Source organism: Hemitrygon akajei, chromosome 6 (genome assembly GCF_048418815.1).
Source record: "Hemitrygon akajei chromosome 6, sHemAka1.3, whole genome shotgun sequence".
NCBI classification, from domain to species: Eukaryota; Metazoa; Chordata; class Chondrichthyes; order Myliobatiformes; family Dasyatidae; genus Hemitrygon; species Hemitrygon akajei.
Genome location: NC_133129.1, coordinates 142,250,124 through 142,277,025, shown reverse-complemented (window position 1 = coordinate 142,277,025; position 26,902 = coordinate 142,250,124). Strand labels below are relative to the sequence as shown.

At 41.5% G+C, this 26,902-nt stretch overlaps 1 protein-coding gene across 1 annotated transcript in view; it reads left to right on the top strand.

The window, feature by feature from the left end:
- Positions 1 to 1,008: 1,008 nt before the first annotated feature.
- The window catches only part of LOC140729543 (uncharacterized), a 113,076-nt gene continuing 87,182 nt past the window's right edge, over positions 1,009 to 26,902 (top strand). Inside the window, exons 1-4 of the mRNA XM_073049387.1 lie at positions 1,009 to 1,842; positions 6,952 to 9,511; positions 12,229 to 12,315; positions 25,424 to 25,588. Coding sequence (XP_072905488.1) covers positions 25,537 to 25,588 — 52 coding nt within the window. The 5' untranslated portion in view covers positions 1,009 to 1,842; positions 6,952 to 9,511; positions 12,229 to 12,315; positions 25,424 to 25,536. The remainder of the gene's footprint in view (positions 1,843 to 6,951; positions 9,512 to 12,228; positions 12,316 to 25,423; positions 25,589 to 26,902) is intronic.

Here is a 26,902-nt window from a genome sequence, read left to right as displayed (position 1 = left end):
AAATGACAATAAACTTGACTTGATTTGACTTGAAAACTTTCTGTTACAAAGAGCTTCCCGAAACAAGCAAAGACCAAGATATATTTAATGTTTGGTCTTCAAATCTGGAAACAAAAGGTCTGTCTTGGAGGGCATGGTGTTGACATCTGTACTGATGGTGCCCCATCAATGGTTGGCTCCATGAGAGGTTTTGTTTCTTTTGTAAAAAGTGAAAATCCTGATATTGTCACAACACACTCCTTCAACATTGCAAATACATTTTCATGTTGTAAATAGCATTAATTAAAATCCATTTACAAGCTTTATTTAAATTAGATCTACTGAGCCTACCTTTGGAAAAATTTAATCTCATTTTGGCTTAAGCCAGTTCTTTAACAAAAATGTATTATGTTTGCCACATGAGTTTTTAAAAGTTATGAAAGGGATTAATTTCAAGAACGGTAAACTAAGATTAACTCCCTGTTTTTTTTCAAGAAAGATTGGCTAAAAGTTCATTCTCTACTCAAAAGAGCATTAACAATTATTTGTGTATTATTTTTGTCTACATCTTACTGATCAAGCTAACATACCGTGAACTGTAGATATAATTTTCACTTGGGGGTTCTCTGAGACCTGAAAATTATTTCAAGTATTCCTCCAGGGCAATAAGGTTGAGAAATGCCGCTTTATAGTGAATGAGTTTGGCATCTACTGCCCCTCCCCAGGCACTCAGGCAGCTATGAGCAATCAATCATGGGCTGAAGATTGAATACAAATCCTTGAAAGTTGATGGCAGATTCGGTGCTCAATATTATAAAAGATTACCTTGCACACAGATTCTCAGAATTTTCAACTAAACACATTTGCATGTTTTTAAAGTAATATCCATTTTTTTCTCAACATGAAATGATATTCCCATTAAATAAATTCTTTAACACTTTTTAAAAATTATTTGAACAATTATTTATAACTAAATTGAACAGATCAACAGTTCCGTGCGGGCAGCACTTACGGTGCGAGACAGTTTACATTGCCCGTAACCAACAGAAGCTCAAGAAACGCAGCTACGATCTACGCAGAGTCGTCAACGACAATACAGGGACAAGATCCAGACACAACTCTGCATCAACAACACATGCAGCTGATAGTAAGGTCTGCACACCATCGCAGCCTTCAAAGCTCAACGCAAAGGCGCTGCCAACATCTCACAGATGAGCTAAAAAAATTTTTACGCTCGGTCCGATATCGTCAACACTGAGCCCCCGAGGAGGGCCGCCGAAGCGACCTGCATCTTGGTCATCGCTGAGGCTGATGTTGGTGTTTCCAGCGAGTGGACAGTCACAAGGCTGCGGGGCCGGACGGCATCCCAGGGCGGGTACTCAAGATGCGCGCGGCACAACTGGCAGGTGTGTTTACAGACATTTTTAATCCCCACCGCTCCCAGTGTAGAGTGCCCGCCTGCTTCAAAACATCCATCATTGTCCCTGTAATATTGTCACTGTAAAGACCAAGTTAACATGTCTGAACGACTGCCGTCCTGTCGCTCTCGCCTCAATAATAAGCAAACGCTTAGAGAGGCCGGTCAAGGATTACATCTGCAGCTTGCTACCACCCAAACTGGACGCCATACGATTCGCCTACCGACAGAACCGATTGACAGATGACACAAAAGCCACAGCTCTTCACACCGTCCTTGCACCCCTGCAGAAGAGGGATGCTTCTGTGAGAATGCTGTTCTTGGACTACAGTTCAGCATTCAACAGCATAATTCCCTCCAGGCTCGACAAGAAGCTCAGAGACCTCAGCCTTCATCTTGCCTTGTGCAGCTGGATCCTGGACTTCCTGTCAGATCGCCGGCAGGTGGTAAGAGTGGGTTCCCTCACCTTCACCTCTCTGACCCTCAAAACAGGTGCCCCTCAGGGCTGTGTCCTCAGCCCCCTCCTTTACTCTCTCTACACCTATGACTGTGTGGTCACTCACAGCTCCAATCTGCTAATTAAGTTTGTTGACGACACTACATCGATTGGCCTTATCTTAGATAATTTTGAGGCAGCCTGCAAAGCAGGTCATCACCCTGACCCATGGTGGTGTCAAGAAAAGAACCTCCCCCTCAATGTTGCAAAAACAAAGGAACTATAGAACCATAGAACACTACAGCACAGTACAGGCCCTTCAGCCCTCCTTGTTGTGCCGACCCATATAATCCTTAAAAAAAAGTACTAACCCCACACTACCCCATAACCCTCCATTTTTCTTTCATCCATGTGCCTGTCCAAGAGGCTCTTAAATACCCCTAATGTTTTAGCCTTCACCACCATCCCTGAAAAGTCATTCCAGGCACTCACAACCCTCTGTAAAAAAAAAAACAAAAAAACCCCCAAAAAAACAAACAAACAAAAAAAACAAAAACAAACAAACAAAAAAAAACAAAAAAAACCCAACAACAACTTACCCCTGATGTCTCCCCTAAACTTCCCTCCCTTAATTTTGTACATATGCCCTCTGGTGTTTGCTATTGGTGCCCCGGGAAACAGGTACTGACTATCCACCCTATCTATGCCTCTCATAATCTTGTGGACCTCTATCAAGTCCCCTCTCATTCTTCTACGCTCCAAAGAGAAAATTCCCAGCTCTGCTAACCTTGCTTCATATGCTTTGTTCTCCAAACCAGGCAACATCCTGGTAAATCTCCTCTGCACCCTCTCCATAGCTTCCACATCCTTCCTATAATGAGGTGACCAGAATTGAACACAATACTCTAAGTGCGGTCTCACCAGAGATTTGTAGAGTTGCAACATGACCTCTCTACTCTTGAACTCAATCCCCCTGTTAATGAAACCTAGCAACCCATAGGCCGTCTTAACCACCCTATCAATCTGCGCAACGACATTGAGGGATGTATGGATTTGAACCCCGAGGTCCCTTTGTTCATCCACACTCTTAAGTAACTGACCATTAATCCTGTACTCAGTCTGCTGGTTTGTCCTTCCAAAATGCATCACCTCACACTTGTCCGGATTGAACTCCATCTGCCATTTTTCTGCCCAACTCTGCAGCCTGTCTATATCCTCTTGTAACCTTTGACCACCTACAGCTCCATCCACAACTCCTCCAATCTTCATGTCATCCGCAAACTTACTCACCCATCCTTCCGCCTCTACATCCAGGTCATTTATAAAAATCACAAATAGCAGGGGTCCCAGGACAGATCCCTGCGGTACTCCACTAGTCACCGACCTCCAGGCAGAATACTTTCCTTCTACAACTACCTTCTGCTTTCTTCCTTTAAGCCAATTTTTTATCCAAACATCCAAGGTTCCATTTATCCCATGCCTCATGACTTTCTGGATGAGTCTCTCATGAGGGACCTTGTCAAAGGCTTTGCTAAAGTCCATGTAGACTACATCCATTGCCCTACTCTCATCAATTTCTTTTGTTACCTCTTCAAAAAAACTCAATCAGGCTCGTGAAGCATGATCTTCCCTTCACAAAGCCATGTTGATTATCCATGAGTAGACTGTACTTCTCCAAATGCTCGTAGATCCTATCCTTAAGAATCCTTTCCAGTAGTTTGCATACCACCGACATAAGACTCACCAGTCTATAGTTCCCAGGTTTCTCCCTATTACCTTTTTTAAACTAAGGAACTACATTTGCCATTTTCCAGTCGTCCGGCACTTCCCCTGCAGCCAAAGAGGATTCAAAGATCATAGCTAATGCTCCTGCGATCTCTTCTCTCAATTCCCACAAGAACCTGGGGTGTATCATATCCGGCCCTGGGGATTTATCCATCTTAATGTTTTTAAGAAGATCGAGCACTTCTTCCTTAATCTCCACATTGTCCAGCACACAGGCCCGCTCTACTTTGACCTCATCCTGATCAAGATCCTTTTCACTTGTGAATACTGAAGCAAAGTATTCATTTAGGACCTCCTCAACCTCCTCCGCTTCCAGGCACATGATGCCCTTTTCATCCTTTAGCGGTCCCACCTTTGTTCTCGTCATCCCCCTATTCTTCACATAAGCATAGAACGCCTTGGGGTTCTCCTTAATCCTACATGCCAAGGCCTTCTGATGTCCCCTTTGAGCTCTCCTGAGTCCTTTCTTTAGCTCCTTCCTGGCTACCCTATATTTCTCATAAGCCCCTCCTACTTCCTGCTTCTTGTATCTAACATATGCTTCCTTTTTCCTCTTAACGAGTTGCCTCACATGTTTCGTCAGCCATGGTTCCATTTTCCTACCATTTCTTCCTTGTCTCAGTGGGACAAACCTATCCTGAGCCCAGCTCAAGTGGTCCCTAAACTTCTCCCACATTACTTCTGTGCTTTCCCCTTTGAACATCTGTTTCCAATTTACTCTCACTAGTTCCTGCCTCATCCCTTCAAAGTTAGCCCTTCCCCAGTTAAGCACTTTACCATTTCATCTGATTTTATCCCTTTCCATAGCTATGCTGAAGCTAAGGGAGTTGCGGTCACTCACACCAAACTGCTCCCCCACCTGGTCTGTCACCTGACCAGGTTCATTACCCAGAACTAGATCCAGTATAGCCTCTCCTCTCGTCTGCTGGTCCATATACTGTGTCAGGAATCCTTCTTGAACACACGTGACATATTCAGCCCCATCTATCTCCCTTGCACTCAGGAAGTGCCAGTCAATATGAGGGAAGGACTTGGTTGTGGACTACAGGAGGAATGGAGATAGGCTAACGCCCATTGACATCAATGGATCTGGGGTGGAGAGGGTGAGCAGATTTAAGTTCCTTGGCATACACATCACCAAGGATCTCATGTGGTCTGTACATACCGGGTGTGTGGTGAAAAAAGCACAACAGCGCCTCTTTCACCTCACGGTTGAAGAAGTTTGGCATGAGTCCCCAAATCCTAAAAACTTTCTACAGGGGCACAATTGAGAGCATCCTGACTGGCTGCATCACTGCCTGGTATGGGATCTGTTCTTCCCTCAACTGCAGGACTCTGCAGTGAGTGGTGTGGACAGCCCAGCACATCTGTAGATGTGAACTTACCACTATTGAGGACATTTACAGAGACAAAAAGGGCCCAAAGGATCATTGGGGACCCGAGTCACCCAGACCACAAACTGTTCCAGCTGCTACCATCTGGGAAATGGTACTGCAGCATTAAAGCCAGGACCAACAGGCTCTGGGACATCTTCTTCTACCAGGCCATCAGACTGATTAAATTGCGCTGATACAATTGTATTTCTATGTTATATTGACTGTCCTGTTGTACATACAATTACTATAAATTGCTCAATCAGACAGAGACGTAACATTAAGATTTTTACTACTCATGTATGTGAAATGTGTAAGAAATAACGTCAATTCAATTCATTTCAAATTCAATTCAGATTTAAACATTGTCACACTGGCATTTGAGAGGGTCCAGAAGGAGGTTCATGAGAATAATCCCAGAAATGAAAGGGTTAACATATATGGAGAATTTGATAGCTCTGGGCTGTACTTTTTGGAATTTAGAGGAATGAGGAAAGATCTCATTTAAACCTATCGAATATTGAAAGGTCTGGATAAAGTTAATGTGGAGAGGATGTTTCTTATATTGGCGGAGTCTAGGACCAAAGGGTACAGCATCAGAACTGGGGGATACCCAGTTAGAACAAAACTGAGGAAACATTTCTTTAGCCAGAAGTTAGTGAATCTTTGGAATTCATTACCAGAGATGGCTGTGCAGGCCAAGTCATTGGATATATTTAAGGCAGACATTGATAGGCTCTTGATTAATCAGGGTGTCAAAGGTTATGGGAGAAGGCAGGACAATGGGGTTGACAGGGATAAAAAGTCAGCCACGACGGAATTGCAGAGAAGACTCAGTGGGCTGAATGGCCTAATTCTGCTCCTATGTTGTATGGTCTTAGCATGCTTTAAAACATGGTGTTCTGACAATAGATGTCTCATCAAAGTCAGTAAAACAAAAGAGCTGGTCATTGACTTCAGCGTGGGGGGGTGGGGGTGGTGCACATGCTCCTGCTTACTTCAATGGTGCTGAAGTTGAGAGCATGTCCTGGTCCAAATGTGTAGATGCCACGGCCAAAGAAGCTCACAAAGGCCTTTACATCCTTTGGAGGCTAAAGAAAATTGGCTTGTCCCTGCTGACTAATTGTTATCAATGTTCAATAGAAGGCACCCTATCTGGATGCATCACAAGGCATCTGCTCTAGCTATGAACGTGAAAAACTGTAATGAGGTGTCGACGTAGCTTAATTCATCATGCAAATCTGTCTGCTCTTCTTGGACTCAATCTATACTACTCACTGCCTCAGTAAAGCAGCCAGCATAATCCTATCCACACTGGACAATCTCTCTTCTGCCTCTCCCATCTGGCAAAAGATACAAAAACCTAAAAACATGCAGCAGCAGGTTCAAGGACAACTTCTAGCCTGCCGTTAAAATCATAAATGGTTTGATAGAAAAACAAAATGGACTGTTGACCCATACACTTTACCTCATTATGGCCCTGCACATTCTTATCAAACTTTACTGCACTTCTCTTTAGCTATTGCACTTTATTCTGCATTTCCATTCTGGAACTGCACACTTCCAAGGTCAACTATTAACACGTAATCTGACTGTAGGAAGGACTATTGGTCTTTGCTCCAATTGCAGATATAAAACAATTACATTACTTTCCAATTTGGCATTGCCCACGTTAACAGAGAAAAAGCTTGAGCAGTGTGAGGAGCCAAGGGGTGATAATTTTTAAGAGTAGCAAATATTTGGCTTGTAGTCATTCTGACTCAGAAGGAATTTTAATGCGTGGAGTGTCATATCTTAATTGAACATGAGTTGTAGAGATCTTCTGCAGCACTGAGCTGGACTTGCTTAGTCATGTTATGGTCTCCCTTTTGTGTTTCAAAACGGTGGAGGTGACCTGCGAACGTGAATCTGCTGAACCAGCTTTTCAGAAATGCATTATCATATCTATTTCTTTCTTTTAGTAATACGGGGCTGAAAGCAAATGAAGCCATGGCATATGTTGAAAAAGATGAAAAGGACAAAGAGAAGCAGAACAATGAAAGTGCAGGGGAAAGTGAAGACAATACGTTTCTTGGGTTACCCTGAGATTTGTTGAAACCCTCATGAAATCTTCTTGTTATTCAGGATCTGCAGGTTGCATGTAACTAACACTTTGGTAATTTAGGTGGATGATACCAGCATCTTTCGATAACCATCACAACCAGGGGCAGGTTAGAATTTTCAATATTTTCTGCAGCTATTGTAGACCCATGTTATTTGTGACCATTGTCGATCAGAAATGTGAATCTAAGTAACAGGCAAGTATTTGAAAACACGAAAGTAAGCAAAATGCTGGAAAAAAAAAAGCTGCAGCTTCTATTTTCTAGTTTCCTTCATTTTTCAAGCAGACTGAGAATTAAATGCAGATTTTGCAATTTGACCTGCAATCTCTACATCCACAAAAAACTCCTACAGAAATGCCTGCATTATTCAATGACCTGCATGGGCTAATGGAACAAAAGTTTAACTTTCCTACAATCATTGAGGTTGCAGCTTTACTCACAGCCCTGAACTTCATGGAGGGAAGTTAGTGTTACCACCAATACCTGACAAAATCATGCCCTATTACTTCAAATTCAAACACCCACGGACTTCTTGTTTTGGAATGCTACATTTTCAAGTTCAGTTCCTGCTGCATGATGTGGCTGTATAAATTTCTCTTGTTCCTTGCTACAGGTAAAGATACAAAACAATTACATAATTTTTCCGATTTAGCATTGCCCAGGTTGACAGAAACATATTTTGCCCAGCCTGAGCAGCCTTAGGATGATAATTTTGAAGAGTAACTAATATTTGGCTTAAAAAGAATCAGATTTAGAAGAAAATTTAATGTGCTGAGTGCCCTGTCTAATTTGATTTGAGCTATGGGTAATTTCTACAGCACTGAGATGAATTAATTAGTCAAGTTAATTTTCACTTCAGAGTTGTCAAAATTGTGGAAGTGAAACTACCAAATCAGCATTTCAGAATGCATTACCGTGTCTTTTCTTAAACTATGTTGTTGAGTATTTTATATCTGAGGGATCTTACATTTTGTCAGTACAGGACCAGAATCAAATAAAGCTGGAGCAAATAGTGAAAAAGATGAAATGGTCAAAGAGGCAAAATTAGCAAAGTGCACAACAATGCCAAGGTAATACATTTGTTGAATCACACTGCAATTTGTTGAAACCCTAATTAGATTTTATTGACATCATACACATGGTTAACATCTAGTGTAAGTTATATCTGTGTCTTTGTTTTGCCATCACGTCAGTGTCCATGTCAGTTGATACTACTGTAGAACACGATTTGAAACCTGATTAAAAGCCAAGTAATTAAAGATACAAACAGAATGAAACTACACAAAAGGTGCAGATATTTCTTTTTTGCAATTTCTAATCTTTGGATCAAGACAGATTGAGAATTAATTGTGCTTCAGGTAATGAATCTGCAAGTTCCAAATCCATGAAATGCTCCTGCAGATAAAGGCTACATCATTCAGTGACTGGAGAGAGAGGATCTAACACAGTTCAGCTTTTCTGCAGGCTTAGGGCTTTCAGCTTTACTCCCAACCCTGGGCATCATGGGTGGAAACAGTTAGTGTCAGCAAAACCAGTCTAAACTTCCTCAACTGAAAAGATCTGTAGGCTTTAATTTTGGAACTCCACACATTCAGGTTCAGTCATCATCGCTTGATGTTTCTGTTTTAAGATCTATTGGTCTAGAACCTTGTTTGGTTTGGTGTCTGCATTCAAGTTCATGTTACCATTCTGGTTCTGCTGGGTGCGAACTGTCATAAAGCCCAGTGGCCACATCTAAAGCCTGTCCTCCTGTTGCCTTTCTAAGTTACAGCAAACTACCGATACACACGTAACTGCATGAACCACTGATATACCATATGACATGCACAGGGTTGTCATTTGATATTTTTGCTCATGGGCATTCAGGCTGTTGAGTCCATTCCTCCTCTTCTCATGGTCTTATCAACAAATTATTTTGAGAAACTTATCCAAAGATCTCTTGAAGAAGGCAATTGAAACTACTTCTATCAGATTCCCTTGCATCTTCCTCATTTCAAAGAAAAACTACATGAGCTTCTCCATAACTAAAGTCCCTCAGCCTTGAAAAATCTTAGTAAATCTTTTCTGTACCCTCCATAAAGACATTGTATGTTTCCTTTTGCATGGCAACCAGAATTGGGCAATATATTCTATCTGCAGCCCTAACTATGTGTTACAAAATTCCATTATTTTATTTCTGTATTTTGTGCCTCAAATAGCCAGGATCACAGATGGCCTTTGTAATGAATTTCTGAACTCTTCTTGCCCACAGCTCTTTATAATTGACACAGAGAGATTAGTTTGCCATCATATTCGTTCTGTTATTGAGTGCACATCACTTAAAACTTTGAATCTTTGTATATATCTTCCCTAGCACTTTACGATTTCTGTTGGTGGATAAAGGCAAGGAGGAATCTTTGGATTGATGAAGTTAATCTAGGTAATTATAATTTCATGCAACATTTCCATACATTCCAGCCACTACTTTTGAGTGAGAAGAATCGGCATAGACAAATCCACTATCTCCTGGATTATTGACTACCTGACAGACTGACCCCTGTTGTACAGCTGGGTAGTTCTCCGTCTCAGATGGTGATGAGTGGTACTGAAGCACCACAAGGGACTGTCCTGTCTCCATTTCTGTTCACGCTGTACACCTCAGACTTTCAGACCCAATCTGAGTCTTATCACTTGCAGAGGTTCTTTAATGACTCCGCGGTGGTTGGGTGTAACAGAGCTAGGCAGAAGTGGGAGTATTGAGGACTGGTAGACAATTTTGTGGAGTGGTGCGAGAGGAATCACCTGCTCCCGAATGTGGCCAAAATCAGGTAGATGATGCTTGATTTTATGAGGAAGAGGACTGTGACAAGTCCTGTATACATTCTGGGAGAAGAAGTTGTGATGGTGGAGGAGTACAAATACTTGGGTGTTCACCTTGACAACAGACTTGGCTAGAAAACCAATACAAGGGCTGTTTACAAGAAGGGGATGAGCAGACCCTATCTTCTAAGAAAGCTAAGATCCTCCAATGTGTGCAGCAGGATGCTGGAGATCTTTTACTAGTCTGTTGTAGCGAGTGCAGTCTTCTTGCTGCTTTATACTGGCAAAGCAGCATCAGTGCTGGTGAAGCAAAAAGATTAAATAAACACATCACAAAGGCTGGATACATCCTTGGCTACAACCTGGAATCTTTTGAGTTAGTGAGGGAAAGAAAGTCACTAAACAACCTGTTATCCATTATGGACTACCAGGCACATCCTTTCCATGACCTACTGAATATGCAGTGAAGCACCCTTTCAAACAGTCTCATTCAGCTCTGCTGTCACAAGGATCGTTACAGAAAATAGTTCCTACCAAATGCAATAAGCACATACAACGGTTCATCTCTGTGCTACGGGAGAGCACACATCACTCTATAATTGCTTTATTATTTTGTACATTATTATTGCACATATTGGTACAACTTTATTGTGCATATTATTCTATACTTTATTATTAGTCAATATTATTATATTTTTTATTATTGCTAAGTGTGTTTTTAGATGCTGCTGCTGTAACAAAATAATTTCCCACTTGGGATCAGTAAAGTACTTACTATGATTATTATTATTAATAATAATAATTATTGTCCTTGCAAACAATTCAACCAGATTATTCTTGCAGAGCTAATCAATCAAATTTCTAACTGGACTAAGGAGCCAGGATATCTTACTATTGCATCCTTTTGAATGGTTGCTTGCATTTTTTTGATTGAACTGGTTTCTTGATTTAGTTGACTGATTCTCAAGAGGAATTGTTTGACCATTCTCTTTTCTGCTGTCACATATTATTATTCCATAATTATGCATTCTCCGTAGAGCAAAGAATAGTCACTCTTTTAGTCCATGAATGAACCTTTAATGTATTCTGGTTTGTAAAAACCAGTGAAAGATAGGTGGAATGATTCAATAAAATTTTCTGTTCAACATTCACATTTGGGTCGGCTGTTCTTTTGATGTGATTTCACATTCTTGGAGCATTGCGCGGAACTGCACTTTATTGAAACTTTGGTATTGTATATTTAATCATAGATATTAATCTCTAGAGTTTGCAGTGTAATAACTGGAATAATTCGTAAGATACATATGAATTAGAAACAGGTTAAGATCATTCAATATTTCAAGTTTATTTCTTCATGAAATAAGATCACGATAATAATATCAACTCTCCTATCTCATTTATCCATAGTAATATTTTGCCCTTGCCAACAATCTAACAATCAGATCTAATGCAAGATCAAGTCATAGCGCACTTCAAGTTGAATATTATAACATTAGATAACATTGGATTTTTCCTATCTATATCAAACCATTTCAGGCTGCCACCCTTTTTCCTTTTCCTCTCTTTGAGTAGATAACTTGCTACAAGCCAAGGTACCTTATCCCACATGCATTCACTCTGTCAGAGAAATTTCACTCATATATTGCCACTACCTCGACTAACTTATCTCTCTCTCTCTTTCAGGTTTGATGTTTGGCTACTGGTCTGGAACATCAACTATTCTTATTCTCACAGATACTATCTCACCTGCTTAGTTCATACCACATTTTACATTCTTCTGTTTTTATGTTGGCTTTCTTTTCCTTATTCTACTCGAATACCTGGCCTGATGGGCAGGTCCCACCATCTTACCATTATAGCTCATTATATCGACCAAAAAGTTTCATGTGCTGGAATCTACTGTTATTAAGCCATTTCAACTCATCCTATCACAGATGTTCCCTTTTTTCCCCACATATTCCACCCCACCTACTGAAAACTAAGTTGCTTTTCTCTGTTTCTCAGTTCTGATGAAAGGTCACGGAACCAAAACGTTGAAAGGCACAGCCTAACCTGCTGAGTTATTTCAGCATTTTGGATTTTGTTCCAAACATTCACTGGCCTCTGAGGAAAAAAAGCCCTCATCTTTCTTTGTTAAATAGTTAACCCCTTTAACTTTGTTAAATGGATTTCCTCTAATTCCATTTTAATGGATCATTAACTGATCAGAAAGTTCATACTAGATAGATGATAAAGCACTGGAAGCAAAAAAGTTTATTTAAATTGTAGAAGGAAGCAGTGACATATAATGACATAAAAATTATCTACCATTTTGTAATTTCAATATTACTTTTTCAGGCATAGACTTCACCTTAAGGAATAATGAAAAGACAACTCATCAACCCTTCATCAAAACGTTTTTCAGTTCATGGTTTTAGATGTAAAGTAAGTAATGCTTTCTTTTAAATAATTAAATTCTGTATATGTTGAAATTGCATGCTTTGTGAGATTTGCAAGAGCCCTAGTCAAGAGGGGGGTCAAATGACCCAAGAGAGAGAGAGGGACGTGCTGAAGACCACGTTCCCCCGGGAAGCAGAATAAAGCGACTCTTTGACTATTGTCTCATGAAGTCCACGTGTAAAGCCCTCGGGCAAAGTGGGCTGGTTGAGAGAGATTGACACCGGTGGTCCCGTGAGGAAGTATAAAGGAGGGTCTGGGGGGGAGGACCCCTTCAGACGCACCAGAAGATACGCGAGAATTCCTGCGACAGCGTTTTGAGAGCGACAGCCGGTGGTGGGGTTCGTGTGCGTCTTTTCCTTGCCTGGGATTGGCGACCCCACAACGGAAGAACGGCTTAGCTACAGGGGAGGCCACAGATGAGATTGAGGAATTTAAAGGTTGTGTTCCGGAAGAGATCCGGATGTATTTGAATGAGAGGACGAATCAGTCCATCTCAGAAATTGCTAGGTTCGCAGATGAATATGCCCTAACCCACAAGACAAAGTTTTCCTTGCCAAAAAGTTACCCGAGAGACCGTGGGAACGGTAGAGAAAGTCCGCCGGCTGAGTCGGAGATCCCGCTGGGAGCTAGTGGTAAAATTGAAGAGGAGAGGCAAGACGGCAGGAGAGGTCCTGGCTTGACCTGTTTTAATTGTGGAAAGGTGGGTCATATTGCATCTAAATGCTTTGCTCCGAGAAAGGAGCCAGAGAGAGGGAAAGCAGCGATCCCTATCGGGTGTGCAGTGGTAATCAGAAAATCGGCAAGAGGGTCCCAGGGGAGCAGAGAGCGCGAGGGGTCGGAGATTTATATGTCACACGGAACTGTGTCTGTGAGGAAGGGGGACCCACCAATTCCCGTACGGATTTGGAGAGACACGGGGGTGGAGCTATCATTAATTAGCCGTAACGTATTACAATTCGCACCTCCGACAGGCGAGGTAGCCCTGAGAGGAATAGGAAAAGGGACAGAAAGGGTGTCTTTGCGTAGGGTCATTTTGGATTGTGAGCTGGTGTATGGATCAGTTGAAATGGGGGTGCCATCAGAATTCCCGAGAATTCTCAGTGGTGGAGAGGGCTTCACATGTGATGAACTGGGCTGTATCCATTACTTTTTGTGCGCATTTCCATTCAAGGGCATTGGTGTTCCCATACCAGGCCATGATGCAACCAGAAGTTTCTCAAAGGTTTAGATGACATGCCGTATCTTCACAAACTTCTAGAAAGTATAGATGCTGCCCTGCTTTCTTTTTAATGGCAGTTACATGCTGGACCCAGGACAGATCCTCTGAAATGATAACACCAAGGAATTTAAAGTTACTGACCCTCTCCACCTCTGATCCCCTAAAGAGAACTGGCTCACAAACTTCCAGCTTCCTCCTCCTGAAGTCAATAATCTGCTCTTTGGTCTTGTTGACATTAACTAGAAGTTCTTGTGTGGCACAGCTCAGCAAGGTTTTCAATCTCCCTCTGACATGCTGATCCATTATCACCTTTGATTCATCCTACAGTAGTGATGACAACAGCAAACTTAAATATGGCATTGGAGCTGTGCTTAGCCCTAGAGTCATTTGTATAAAGTGCGCAGAGCAGGGACCTAATCACACAGACTTGTGGTGCACCTGTGCTGATGAAGATTTTGGAGGAGATGTTGTTGCCAATCTGAAATGACTGGTGTCTGCAAATAAGGAAATCAAGACTCCAGATGTGCAGGGAGGTATTGAGGCTGAGGTCTTGAAGGTTATTGATTAGCATTGAGGGGATGATAGTGTTGAGTGCCAAGCTGTAGTCAATGAAGGGCATCCTGATGTATGCATTTTTGCTGTCCAGATGTTTCAGGGTTGAGTAAAGAGCCAATGAAACGCTGTTGACCTGTTGTGATGATAGATCTACAAGCAGATCTAAGTTGTAGTTCAGGCAGAGGTTGATGTGTTTCATCACCAATCTCTCAAAACACTACAGTACAGTGGATGTAAGTGCAACTCGATCATAGTTATTGAGGCAGGTAACCACATTCTTCTTGGGTACCGGTCTATTTGAAGCAGGTAGGTACCTCAAACTGCTGAAGTAAGAGTTTAAAGATATCGTTGAACACTTCATCCAGCTGATCAGCACAGGTCTTTTGTATTCAGTCAGGTACCTTCTCTGGGCTGGATGCTTTCTGTGCATTCACTCTCCTGAAGGATGCTCAGGACTGAAACCACAGGGTCATTTGGAGCTGTCGGGGGGTGTGGGCTCGTGAAGGTGCCTCCATGTTTAATTATTTCCCCTGGGTCCCCTCCTCATTCCTTTTTTCCTATGGTCCATTCGTCTCTCCTATCAGATTCCTTCCTCTCCAGCCACCTGACTTCACCTATCACCTTCCAGCCAGTCTCTTCCCCCTCCCCACTTCTTTGTTCTGCTATCTTTCCCCTGTCCTTCTCAGTCCTGAAGAAGGGTCTTGGCCTGAAATGTCAACTATCTATCCATTTCCATAGATGCTACCTGACCTTCTGAATTCCCCCAGCATTTTTACACAGAAACATAGAAATCTACAACACATTACAGGCCCTTCAGCCCACAATGTTGTGCTGACCATGTAAACTACTCTAGAAGTTGCCTAGAATTTCCCTACCGCATAGACCTCTATTTTTCTAAGCTCCTTAGACCTATCTATGAGTCTCTTACAAGACCCTGTGTATTTTTGGTGTGTTGCTTTGAATTTCCAGCATCCGCTGACTTTCTTGTGTTTATTACGTAGTTTCACTTTGCAGGAAGTGATAGCATTCATGCCCTGCCAAAGCTGTGGAGATTCCCTCAGTGGGTCCAGAATTGCCAATTTGCATGTAAGATGACCTTGCAGAAATCGTATCAGGATGATTTGTATATTGCTTGGTCGCCAGACCTGAAGACCTGAGGCCTGGCCCTCAGCAGATTGCAGATCTCATGGTTCATCCAGGGCTTTTCATTGAGGAAGACTCTGAATTATTTTTTGGGGATGCGCTAATCTACGACTGCGTTTATAAAGTCATTGTTAATCATGTTGTATTCATCCAGATCCTTTCATGAGATGTTGAATACCATTCAGTTCACAGACTCAAAGCAATTTGATACCGCTCCTCTGCCCCCCCATGAGCACCTCTTTGTTGTCCTTGCTTCTGGGGCCTTGCTCTTTAGCCTCTGCCTGCATACAGGTAGGAGGAGGACAGACAAGTTATCAGATTTTCAGAAATGTGGTATAAGCTTGAAATGGTAGGTATTCCTAATGATAGTATAGCAATGGTTGACTGTGTTGGTACTCCTGGTGCTGCAAGTGATATGTTGATGATAATTGGGCAGAGATATCTTCATATAAGTCTGATTGAAGACCCTGACAATGATTGAAAAGGCGTCGGGGTAGACTGTTTTTGTTTGCTACCTTTGTTGGTATGTAAACAGTGATCAGGATCACAAATTACTCTTTGTAATTAGAATGGTCAACACGTAATCATTAGATGTTCAGGTCAGAGGAACAAGAACATGACAAGAACACTATGTCCAAGCACCACAAAGATTTTATCATGAAACACAGCTTCCCAGCTCTTGCCTTTTTTGAATCAGCAGTCTGGTTCATCCTTTGTATCAAGAAACCCTTGGATCTTACTCTGCTGTGTTCAGAGTAAGCCATGTTTCCATGAAACAGGAACATAGCAATTCCTCACTTCCCTCCGGTAGAGCAATCTTGCCCTCGGTCTTGTTCTCCAGTGAATGTTTGCTAACAGGATACTGGGCAGAGGAGGTTTCATGCCCTGGCTTTTTAGTCTGGCTTGGCATCCTTCCCTCCTCCCTCCTTTTTGGTCATGGCAATGTATTTTCATTTGCTTAAAGTGGCACACTGATCATGAGAATTGTGGGGTTCTTCTTCACTTCTTATTTAACTTGCTTCTTTGCATGATAACTACCAGTTTTGGATCCTCTAATCTGATGCAGAGAGCTGATAAAGAGCTGGTACAACTTACACTGTGACTGACCAAGGATATTAAGCATCAACTGTAACTAGGACATCTGCCAAATTGGGTGTCACTCTGGAAAAAGACCAGACGGTGTCATCATGCAGTAGTCAAGGCAAAACTGGAGTCAGGCATTGGACACCATCTGCATGATATTTGAAAACACCCCATAAGACTCCTCTGTCCTGTGAAGAAATGAAACCTTGCATATAACTTTGAAAACACACAACATCAGTGGACTTGGTGTTTATTTAGACTTACAGATTGCTTTTGATAGGATCCCAATCAAGTATATGCACAACATGGGATTGGGGATAATTTACCAGCATTCTTACAGAAATGACTGTCAGATAGGAAATAATGGGTAGCACTATGCAGGTTCGTTTCTAAGTTATAGGTGGTGACTAGCAGAACACCACAGAGTTCTGCGATGAGACCTCAGCTATTCTGCATGTACATTCACTGACCACTTTATTAGGTACCTCTGCAGTTAATAAGGAGGCCATTGAGCGTATGCAAGTGGTCTTCTGCTCCTGTAGTGCCACCTACTTCAAGGCTCAATGTGGTGTGTGTTCTGAGACACCATTCTGCACGCCATTGTTGTAATGCATGGTTATTTGAGTTACTGTCCTCTGCTTGTTAGGTTGAACTAGTCTGGCCATTCTCCTATGACCTCTCTCATTAACAAGGTGCTTTTGCCCAGAGAACTGCCACTCACTGGATGTTGTTTTTTTTTGTCTTTTGCACCATTCTCTGTAAACTGATGTGCGTGAAAATTGGAGGACATCAAAGATTACCGAGGTAGTCAGACCACACTGGCGGACACCAACAATCATTCCACAGTCAAAGTCACTTTGATCACAGTTCCTCCTCATTCTGCTGTTGATCTGAACAACAACTGAACCTCTTGACCATGTCTGCAGGCCTTTATCCTTTGAGATACTGCCACATGATTGTCTGATTAGATATTGCCGTTAATGATGTATGTGTGTACATTGCACCCAATAAGCTGGCCATTAAGTGTATATTTAGGCTTTAGTTAAGGGGCTAAATGTAACATCTCCAAGTCTGCAAACAACTAAATGCTGGATGTGGCTGTGAGTTGTGAGGAGGATGCAGATAAGCTGGTGTGTGAAATCTTTTTAGGTGGCGAAAACAAGGAAGACCGATTACCTTTACAATAGATTCAGGAGGAAGGTAAAGTTGGGGTAGTGTGGTTGGACAGGGGCACAAAATGCCCCTTGGGTATCCTTCTGCAACAATTGATGAAAGTAATCATGCAAGTGCAGCAGGAAGTTAAGCAAGCAAATACTATGTTGATCTGTATGGCAGCGGGGTTTGAGGTCAAGGATGTTTTACTGCAATTGAACGGTGGAATAGTAGGACCACACCTTGAATAGTGGGTGCTGCTTTAGTGTCCTTATCTGAAGAAGAACGTTCTTGCTATAGAATGATTTGGTTGAAGAATCATCAGACTGATTCCTCAGATACCAGGACCAACACATGAAGGCAGCTTAAGACACCTGAGCTTATATGCACTACAATTTAGAATGAGTAGAGCGCTCATTGAAACTTACAAAATCCTGATAGGAATGACAGATTCCATGCAGGAAATGTGTTCCTGATTATGAAGAAGGCCACAGTAAGAGTTCAGAGTGCAAAGACATGGGGGTGCCATTTTGGACTGGTTTGAAGCGATTTCTTCACCCAAAGGGATGTGTGCCCATGAAATTCTTTACTACAGAAGACAGTGGAGCTCAATCCTCAATGCATTTAAGAAGTATATTTGAATAACAAAGTCAAGGTATATGGGGAAAACAAGAAGCAGAGTACTGGATTTGGATGATCAGCCTTGATTATGTTGAATAGTAAAACATGCATAAAGGGCTAACTGGCCTTCTCTTATTGCCAATGCTTCCATATTTCACTCTTGATATCAACTACATTTAATACTTGGTCTGGAGAAAATTATTCCAAGTTCAAAGTAAATTTATTAACAAAGATCCTATACATCCCCATATACCACTCTGAAATCCATTTCCTTGCAGACATTCACAGTCGACCAAAGAAATACACTATTATCAGTGAAGAACTTCACACAAAGTCTGACAAACAACCAATGAGCAAAAGAAGACAAACTCTGCAAATACAAAATAATAATAACAATATTGGTCAGCATCTGATCTCCATGTTAGGGATGGCTGAAACGAAAACCTGGCTGTAGGTATAAAAGGCTATTCCCTTTCACTTTAGAACTGGAGAGATGTCTACGGAATTGAGTAATACAGGCATTGCCTGGTGATTTCCAGGGCACGTCAGGAGCCAGCACTGGACGTGGCAGTAAGGAAACTGCTGCACAGGCACCGGGAAACCGATAAAGATACAACCAAAGTAGCCAACCAACACCACAGGCTGCAAATACTGCAGGCGTTTCGCAGGGGAGCTGTACACTGAAAACTGAGGCCACTCAAGCAGTTAAGAGAAGAAAGACATTCATGAAATGCTCATTGGAAGTAACTCCATTCATAATGCCCATACATTATTGAGTAATGGAACTTATCTTAGTCCTTAGGGTTGCACAGTGCTTTACTGTACGAGCACGCAGGTTCAATTCTGGAGTTTGAATGTTCTCCCCATGACTGTGAGGATTAAATTTGGGGGCATTGCTGGGCAATGTGGCACAAGGGTCAGAAGGGCCTATTCCACACTGTATCAGGATAAACAATAAACAAATAAATATTAAAGCAAATAAAATATGAAGTAACACAAGAAAGAAACCAACCTAAAGACCACAACAATACTATACAAGAAAATAATGAAGATGCCACGCTTGCCCCCGGAGCATTGATGAAAATATAAATACTTCAGCAACTGCTGCACAGCTTGACGGTAATAACAACGACACAGATATAGAGCCTCTGCAGGATGCTGATGACAAAGTGGAGCTAACAGACACAATTATCCAAACATTTAACAGCACACTAACAGAATACGTGGTCACTGACCCAACAAAAACATATCTCTTACCTAAAGGAGAAATCTCAAATGACCCATCAAAGTATTGCCCTATTACTTGTTTACAAACCATGCATCTTTCCATCAATCACCGTTCACATGGATAACCACACCACACTTACAGAAGAGAAGAAAGGGTGCTATAAGGATATGAAAAGATGTAAAGAACACCTGTTCATTACAGATACCCTTTCAGGCCAATGCTTCTTGTGTGATACGGGTGCTCAAGTGAGTGTGCTACCAGCTTCACCTACTGATTAGAAGACAATGTGCGATAAAATCTCGTTGGAGTCCGCCAACGGCAGCAGGATCCAGATTTACAGGACAGGATGTGTGACACTGCTTCAGCAGGCGACGTTATGCATTGGACTTCATCCTGGCTGAAGTGGCTAGGCGTCTGCTTAGCGCAGATTTCCTGTGTGCAGAAAGACTGCTGGCTGATTTTAAGAACTGCTGACCTGTGGATGTCAAGGCTTAGGGTCGTTACCCTGTTCTCCCAGTAAGTTCCCCACAACAATTCTGCCAAGTGCCTGCAGTACCACATATGAGTTCATTCGACTTCTGGCTGAATTCCCAAACCTCACCAGGCCCACATTCTCAACTATAGTCACAAAACAAGGGGGTCAAGTACCACATTCCCGCAACTGCCCCATCGATCCATGCCCGGGTGTGTTAACTGGACCCGAAAAAGCTGGCCACCATAAAGGTTGAGTTTGCCAATGTGGAATGACTTGGCATTCTATGCACGCTTCACCCCTCCACATAGTCCTTAAGCCCGATGGTGGTTGCCCATTTGGCAATTACTGACACCTTAATGAGGCCACCATCCCCGATCACCCCCGTCAGCCAGTCCCACTCATCCAAGACATTTTGGCATATTTATCCAGAAAATTGTTTTTTTTTCTAAAGTTGAGTTAGTTAGGGGCTACCATCAGGTGCTGGCGTGTTTAGAGGACATTCCCAAAATGGCTATGATAACCCTATTTGGCCTCTTTGAGATTCTGCACATGCCATTTGAGCTGAAAAATGCAGCAGAGACTTTCCAATGGCTGATGGACTCCATTAAAAGACTTAGATTTTCCTTTTGTTTACTTGGATTACATACTTGTCGCCAGTGCGTCTGAATTTGAATGCGCATTTCATCCCCACACACTTTTAGAGCACTTAAGCCAACACAGGTTGGTTATCAATCCTACTGAATGCCAGTCTGGGGTGTCAACCATTGGCTTTCTCAGCCATCGTATCTCCACAGAAGGTGCAAAACTCCTCCCATCCAAAGTCATTGCTATTATGTATTTCCCACCGTCCTGCACTGCTAAAAAACTACAAGAGTTCTTAGCTATGGTGAATTTCTATCACTGGTTTATTCCACAACCTGATGAACTTATGCTAGTCTTGTATAGTTCCCTTAATGGCAAAACCCCTAATCACATGGTTGACTGGTCAGTGGACATGACCAGAGCATTTGATGACAGCAAGCAAGCTCTTTCCAATGTGACCCTCCCAGCACACCTGCTCTCCAATGCACCTATAGCCATTACTCTTGATGCTTCAGAGCATGCTGTGCACGTTCAGTTGCTTGGAGGCGTGTGGCAGCTGCTCACCTTCTTCGGCCAGCAGCTCTGTCCCCCTGAAAGGAAGTACAGCAAGTTTGACCATAAGCTTTTCAGTCTCTACCTGGCTGTTCACCATTTTTGTATTTTACTAGAGGGTTGCCATTTCACAGTTTTCGTTGGCCACAAACCCCTTGTGTATGTGTTGGCCAAAATATCAGACCTCCTGGCCTCCATATCGGAGATCACAGCTGACGTACAACACATCAAGGGGAGAAATAATGCCGAGTCTGATTGGCTTTCACGGCCAGCCATTGAGGTCATATACACAGGGGTTGACCATGCCTGCATAGCAGCCAATCCGGTGATCCAGACTTACTGAACAGCAGGCACGGGCCTGTGGTTGGCTGACATAAAGTTCGGGGAAGCTGGGGCTACTCTCCTGTGCGATGTCTCAGCCAGTTGCCCTTGCCCCATAGTGTCCACAGATTGGAGATGTACTGTTTTTAACTCCATTCACGGCATCTTGCATCCAGGCTGGAAGGCCGCACAGGAACTGGTTGCACAAAATGTAGTGTGGCACAGCCTTAGAAAGGATGTGTGTGATTGGAGTGCAGCCTGTGTCGAGTGCCAGCAGGTGAAAATTAGCCATTGTGTTCGGGCACCATTGGCACCAACAGATCCCAGAGCAATGGTTGATCATGTCAGTGTGGACTTGGTTGGTCCTCTTCCCCCTTCTCATGGTGTCATGCACCTCCTTATCGTGGTGGACAGTACGACTAGGTGGCCCAAAGTCATCCCTCTAGCATTGAGGAAAGCCACTGACATGGCTCGGGCATTCATCAGCACCTGGGTTGCTCAGTTTGACAATCCATCTGATATTTCCTCTGACCGTGGTCCCCAGTTTACACCTGCCTCTGGACTGCAATGGCCCAGAACCTTGGTGTTATGGTACATCACACCATGCTGTATCACCTGCAGTCCAATGGCTGAAGAGAGCAGTTTCACCACTCCTTAAAGGCTTCTCTGACTGATCATGATCATTACCCCGGGTCCTTCTGGGGCTCAGAAGGGCTCCAAAAGAGGACCTGTGGTCATCCGTGGTTGACCTGGTACATGGACAGTCTTTATGCCAGCTGATTTTATTCCTAATGCCATGTCTGCCCAGTCAGCCTCTCAACAGCATTCTGCCCTTCTTAGTAAACTCAATTCCTTGGCACCTATTCCTACCTCCCATCATGACATACAGTACTCTTCAATTCCTGTTGACCTACGTTCTGCCTCATTCATTTTCATCGACCCAGCGTCACGACGTGAGCATGAGTGCATCACCATACGTCTGGGCAAGCTGGAGGCACCTGCTGTTCCTCCACCCTTGGAACAGCAGACCTGAGCCGGGCAGCTTGTTTGGGCTCCTGACAGGTTCACGATGCCGGTTCTGGTGGATTCTGGAGGGCTTGCATAGGGTAACATATTGGGTGGAAATGCACATAATTCAAAACCATCTACATTGAGTTGGGGTTCACTTTAAGAGGCTGCTCTGATGTGATGAGGTAATGACATGAAGTTTTTTACTGCACTTTGTGTTCTGACTTGGTTGAGAATAAATTTGTTGTTCCAGTTTTCTTTAAACGGAAAGCACCTCGGCTGTTTTATTTACGAAAGCGTACACCTGGGTTTTCATGATTTTATTTAGCTTTAAACGCACTCCCTAAATTACTGAATTGAATGAAAATAGAGAGAACTAAATGAATTATACCTTGACACACCTAGTATACATAGACCATTTGAAATTATATGCTCCTTTATCAGTAAATCTAAAGCAATTAATTCAAAGATTAGAACTAAAGATATCAACATGAACTTTAGACTTAAACATAAAGAAAGGTGCAATAGGGCTGGTGGAATATAAAACAGAGCAGCAAGATACAGTACAACCAATGGATGAATATGAAACATGCAAGTATCTGGGATATCAACAAGTAAAGTAAATACCGGTAGATCATATTGAAATAAAAGGGAAACTTACAAAAGAACTTACATCAGGCTGAAGAAAATCTGCCAAACAGAGCTCAATAGAAAAATATAACAAAGGCAATAAACACTTTCAATATACCCATATTAACATATTCCTTTGGCGTTATATCTTGGTTCAAAACCGATCTGGAAAATTTACAAAGAAAAATAAGAACTGAAATGACAAACCCAATGTACACTCGAGTGCACTTAGATTAACACTATCTAGGACAGGAGGAAGAAGAGGAATAACAGGCATAAAACATTTATTCAACAGTTAGATAAAACTTCTCAGGATATACTTTCATCAACAAAAACAGAATTCCACACTCCATGCGAACATATGCAATTCTGATAAGAAGAACACGCCACTAAACTTAAATTAAAGCACAACTCAGAAAAATTAAGAAGTTATCACTTTAGATGAGCTTGATTTTTAATGGAAGACATCCCCACAATCTGAGCAGACTAGATGTTGACAATGAAGTGTCAAACACCTGGATCAGAGTTGAAGACTGCTTCCCAGAAACAGAGGGGGTTCCTTGTAACAATATAGGACCAGGTAGTTAACACACAAAAAAGTTTTAAAAATGCATTAAAAACCCAACAAATTCAAGATGATAAATGCAGAAAATGCCAAGAGAAACCAGAAACAATGCAACGCACTGCAGGATCCTGTAGCAGTTTAACATAATCTGATTACTTACACAGGCACATCATTCACCAAAATCTTGCTTTAATATACAAACTCATAAAAGATAACATACCTTATTATAAATACAAGCCTGATCCAGTTTTATAGTCAGAGTTCTAAAATTACAGTATATTACAAGCAACATACACAAATTGCTGGAGGAACTCAGAAGGCCAGGCAGCATCTATGGAAAAGAGTACAGTTGATGTTTTGGGCCAAAACCCTTTGGCAGGACCCTCCAGCATCCTGGATTTTCAGCATCTGCAGATTTTCGCTTGTTTGCGATTAGATATTACAAACAATCCATGATTACATAAATGACAATCCATAATAATTATATATATATATATATGTGTGTGTGTGTGTGTGTGTGTAAAAACAGGATAAACAAGCAAAAACAACTTATTTCCAAACTCACATAACATACAGAAATCAATAAGTGAAGAATACCAGAAATATGTTGAATTAAATGATGAAATTGAGAGACTATGGAACATGAACAGGGTACACATGGTCTCAGTTGTAACATCTACAACCAGTATCATCCAAATTCACTACAAAATAGCATTAAGCAATTAGGCCTACACAGCAATATTTATGTAAATAGCTAGAAAGCCATTGTACTAAACAGCACTAGGACAGTCCAAAGGTTTCGAGCAATTGAGAAATGTGTGTGCTCAGCTCTGCCCATAGCTGAGTGTGCTCAGCTCAGCTTTTACCAGCTTGAGCTCTGAAAAAATATAATAACAATAATTATAAACAGATATATAAGTAATACTGTGAACATGAATTGTAGAGTCCTTGAAAATGTATCCATCGGTTGTGACATCTGTATGGTGTTGAGGTTATTCACACTAGCTCAGGAGCCTGATGGCTAAAGGGTAATAACCTGGTAGAGTGGGACCTAAGCTCCTGTACCTCCTTTCCGATGTCAGCCATGAGAAGGGAACATAGTTTGGCTGGTGGAGGTGCAGTGATCCTTGTAGGTGTGCTCAGTGGTATGGAGGGTTTTGCCTGAGATGGACTGGGCTGTATCTACTGCTTTTTGTAGGCTTTTCTGTAATTGGGCAGGCATTGGTGTTTCCAATCCAGGCCTTCATGCAACCAGCTAGGATACTCTTCACTGTACATCTATAGATGTTTGTTGAAGTTTTCGATGACATACTGAATCTGAAAAAAATTCCAAGAAACTAGAGGCACCGTCATGCCTTCTTTGCAATGGTACTTATGAGGTGGTCCCAGAGCAAATCCTCTGATATGGTATCACCCAGAAATTTAAAGTTACTGACCCTCTCTACCCTTGATCTCCTAATGAGAACTGAAACATGAACCTCCAATTTCTTCCTCCCGCAGTCAATAATCAACCATTTGGTTTTGCTGATATTGAGAGAGAGGTTGTTGTGACACTATAAAGCCAGATTTTCAATCTCCTTCCTACATGGCAATTCATTACCACTTTTCATTTGGCAGTGGTGTGACGAGCAAACTTACATATTGCTTAAATTGGTGAATGTCAGTACATGTGATCATCAGCAAAAAAAGGGCAATTCTCAATACTCAGTGTTGCCTGCCCTGCCAGAACATGTTTTCTTTCAGTGTTAGTAAGTGATTCTGTATCTACCAAACTGAGGCAAAGAAAGTTCAGCTGTATTGAAGAATGTGGGCGTCATTCCAGAAATATCTCTAGAGGGTGGTTTAAAGAATTGTTGTGTAGATATTTACAATCTGACGGAAATCAGTCAGAAAAACTTTACCATTTTGATGTCTCCACGAATAAAATATCTTTCAGACTTCATTGATATATTGTTTCAGTCTATAGTCCACAAACCAAAGTGCAGAAATGATGAAAGTGAAACTAAGAAGTTTTTGAAACTAAAGGGCTGCAAGAACGGGCTGCACAGGAAAGAAAACCTTCTATTTTAATAATGGGAATCTTAACTCTGTCTGCCCTTTTGATGTCTTCCATTTTATATTCAGGTAAGATGCCAGAAGTTTTGCATTTTCTTGGGTCAAAGTTAAAAAACATTGTTAGCCTGGACAATCAAATGTGGATCATGAATTGCTGCTTTCATTTAGGCCGGTTTTCCAAAGCACTTGTAAAACCTGTTTCTCGGCACAGTATGCGTCGATCTTAGTGATTTATCAAAATTTTAAAGATTTCAGATATTATTAATTAAAAACTATTAAAAAAAAGTTTCCAACTATTTCAAGGCACCATTAAACTATGTTTAAGGATTCTGAAAATCTCATCAAAATATAAATATTACAAACAAGAGAGGTAGTTTATGCTTTCACAATCTCCTTCCTCTTCCTTATACCACACTTTGTATACAATTTCAGGCAAATATATCTTGTATTATATCAACAAATCCATGCTGTATTGTTACCAAATTCAAAATCTGTAAGTTATACGTAAGAAAATCACACAAATGGTGGAATTTGATCTCTATGTCAGTTGTGTTGCTTATAATTCCAGTCATTGGTTCAGAATTATTTAATTTACACTTTTCAGAATCTTAAATGTATGCATACATGAATGTATGCATAAAAATGAATGTATATCTTCTCTGTATATTTCCCTTTATTCCTTTAATAATTACTAACGTAAAAGTATTGCTTAACAATGCATAATCATAAAGGTACCTATTAATGTGTACTGTAATAATGTCACTATCTTTTCTTACTAATTTTTAAAACTCTATAGTACTTAAATGGTTGAGGATTAGTCAATGATAATTATTTCTTGGTGTCTTGAGTAAGTGAACAATAGATAGAATTTCATTGTGTAATGAAAGTGCATGGAACTGAAGAGGTCTTCGTTGGTAAAAACCTGACTTTCCCAAGAAACTCTTCCAAATCAGCAGCAAGTTTTCTGGATGTACCTTAGCCGACATTCCTCTTCCTTTTCATGCTTCCATATAAAAGATTATTCTTGGCCTTGTTCAAATTGCCCATCTCTTGCCTGACATGTCTTACACAGTGCTGTAATTGTCAATGTCAAAGTATCTGACTCCCTGAGTTATGATAGCAAATATTGTGACCTTGGTGCTTGTAGTTTACTAGCATGATGAGGTTTTGTACTAGAATGTGAGTGAAAAAATGTGGCATTCTGCAAGTTAACAAATTTGGAGCTAGGGAATTTTCATCTGAGAAAAGTCCTCATGCTGATGCAAGTGTCGTTTTAAATAAAAATTCAGGATTATTGACGCTTGTAGGACAGTGTAAGTTTATTATTTCAAAATAGTATTGATAAAACTCATTCCATTTTGGTTTCTATAAGTTGGTATGACC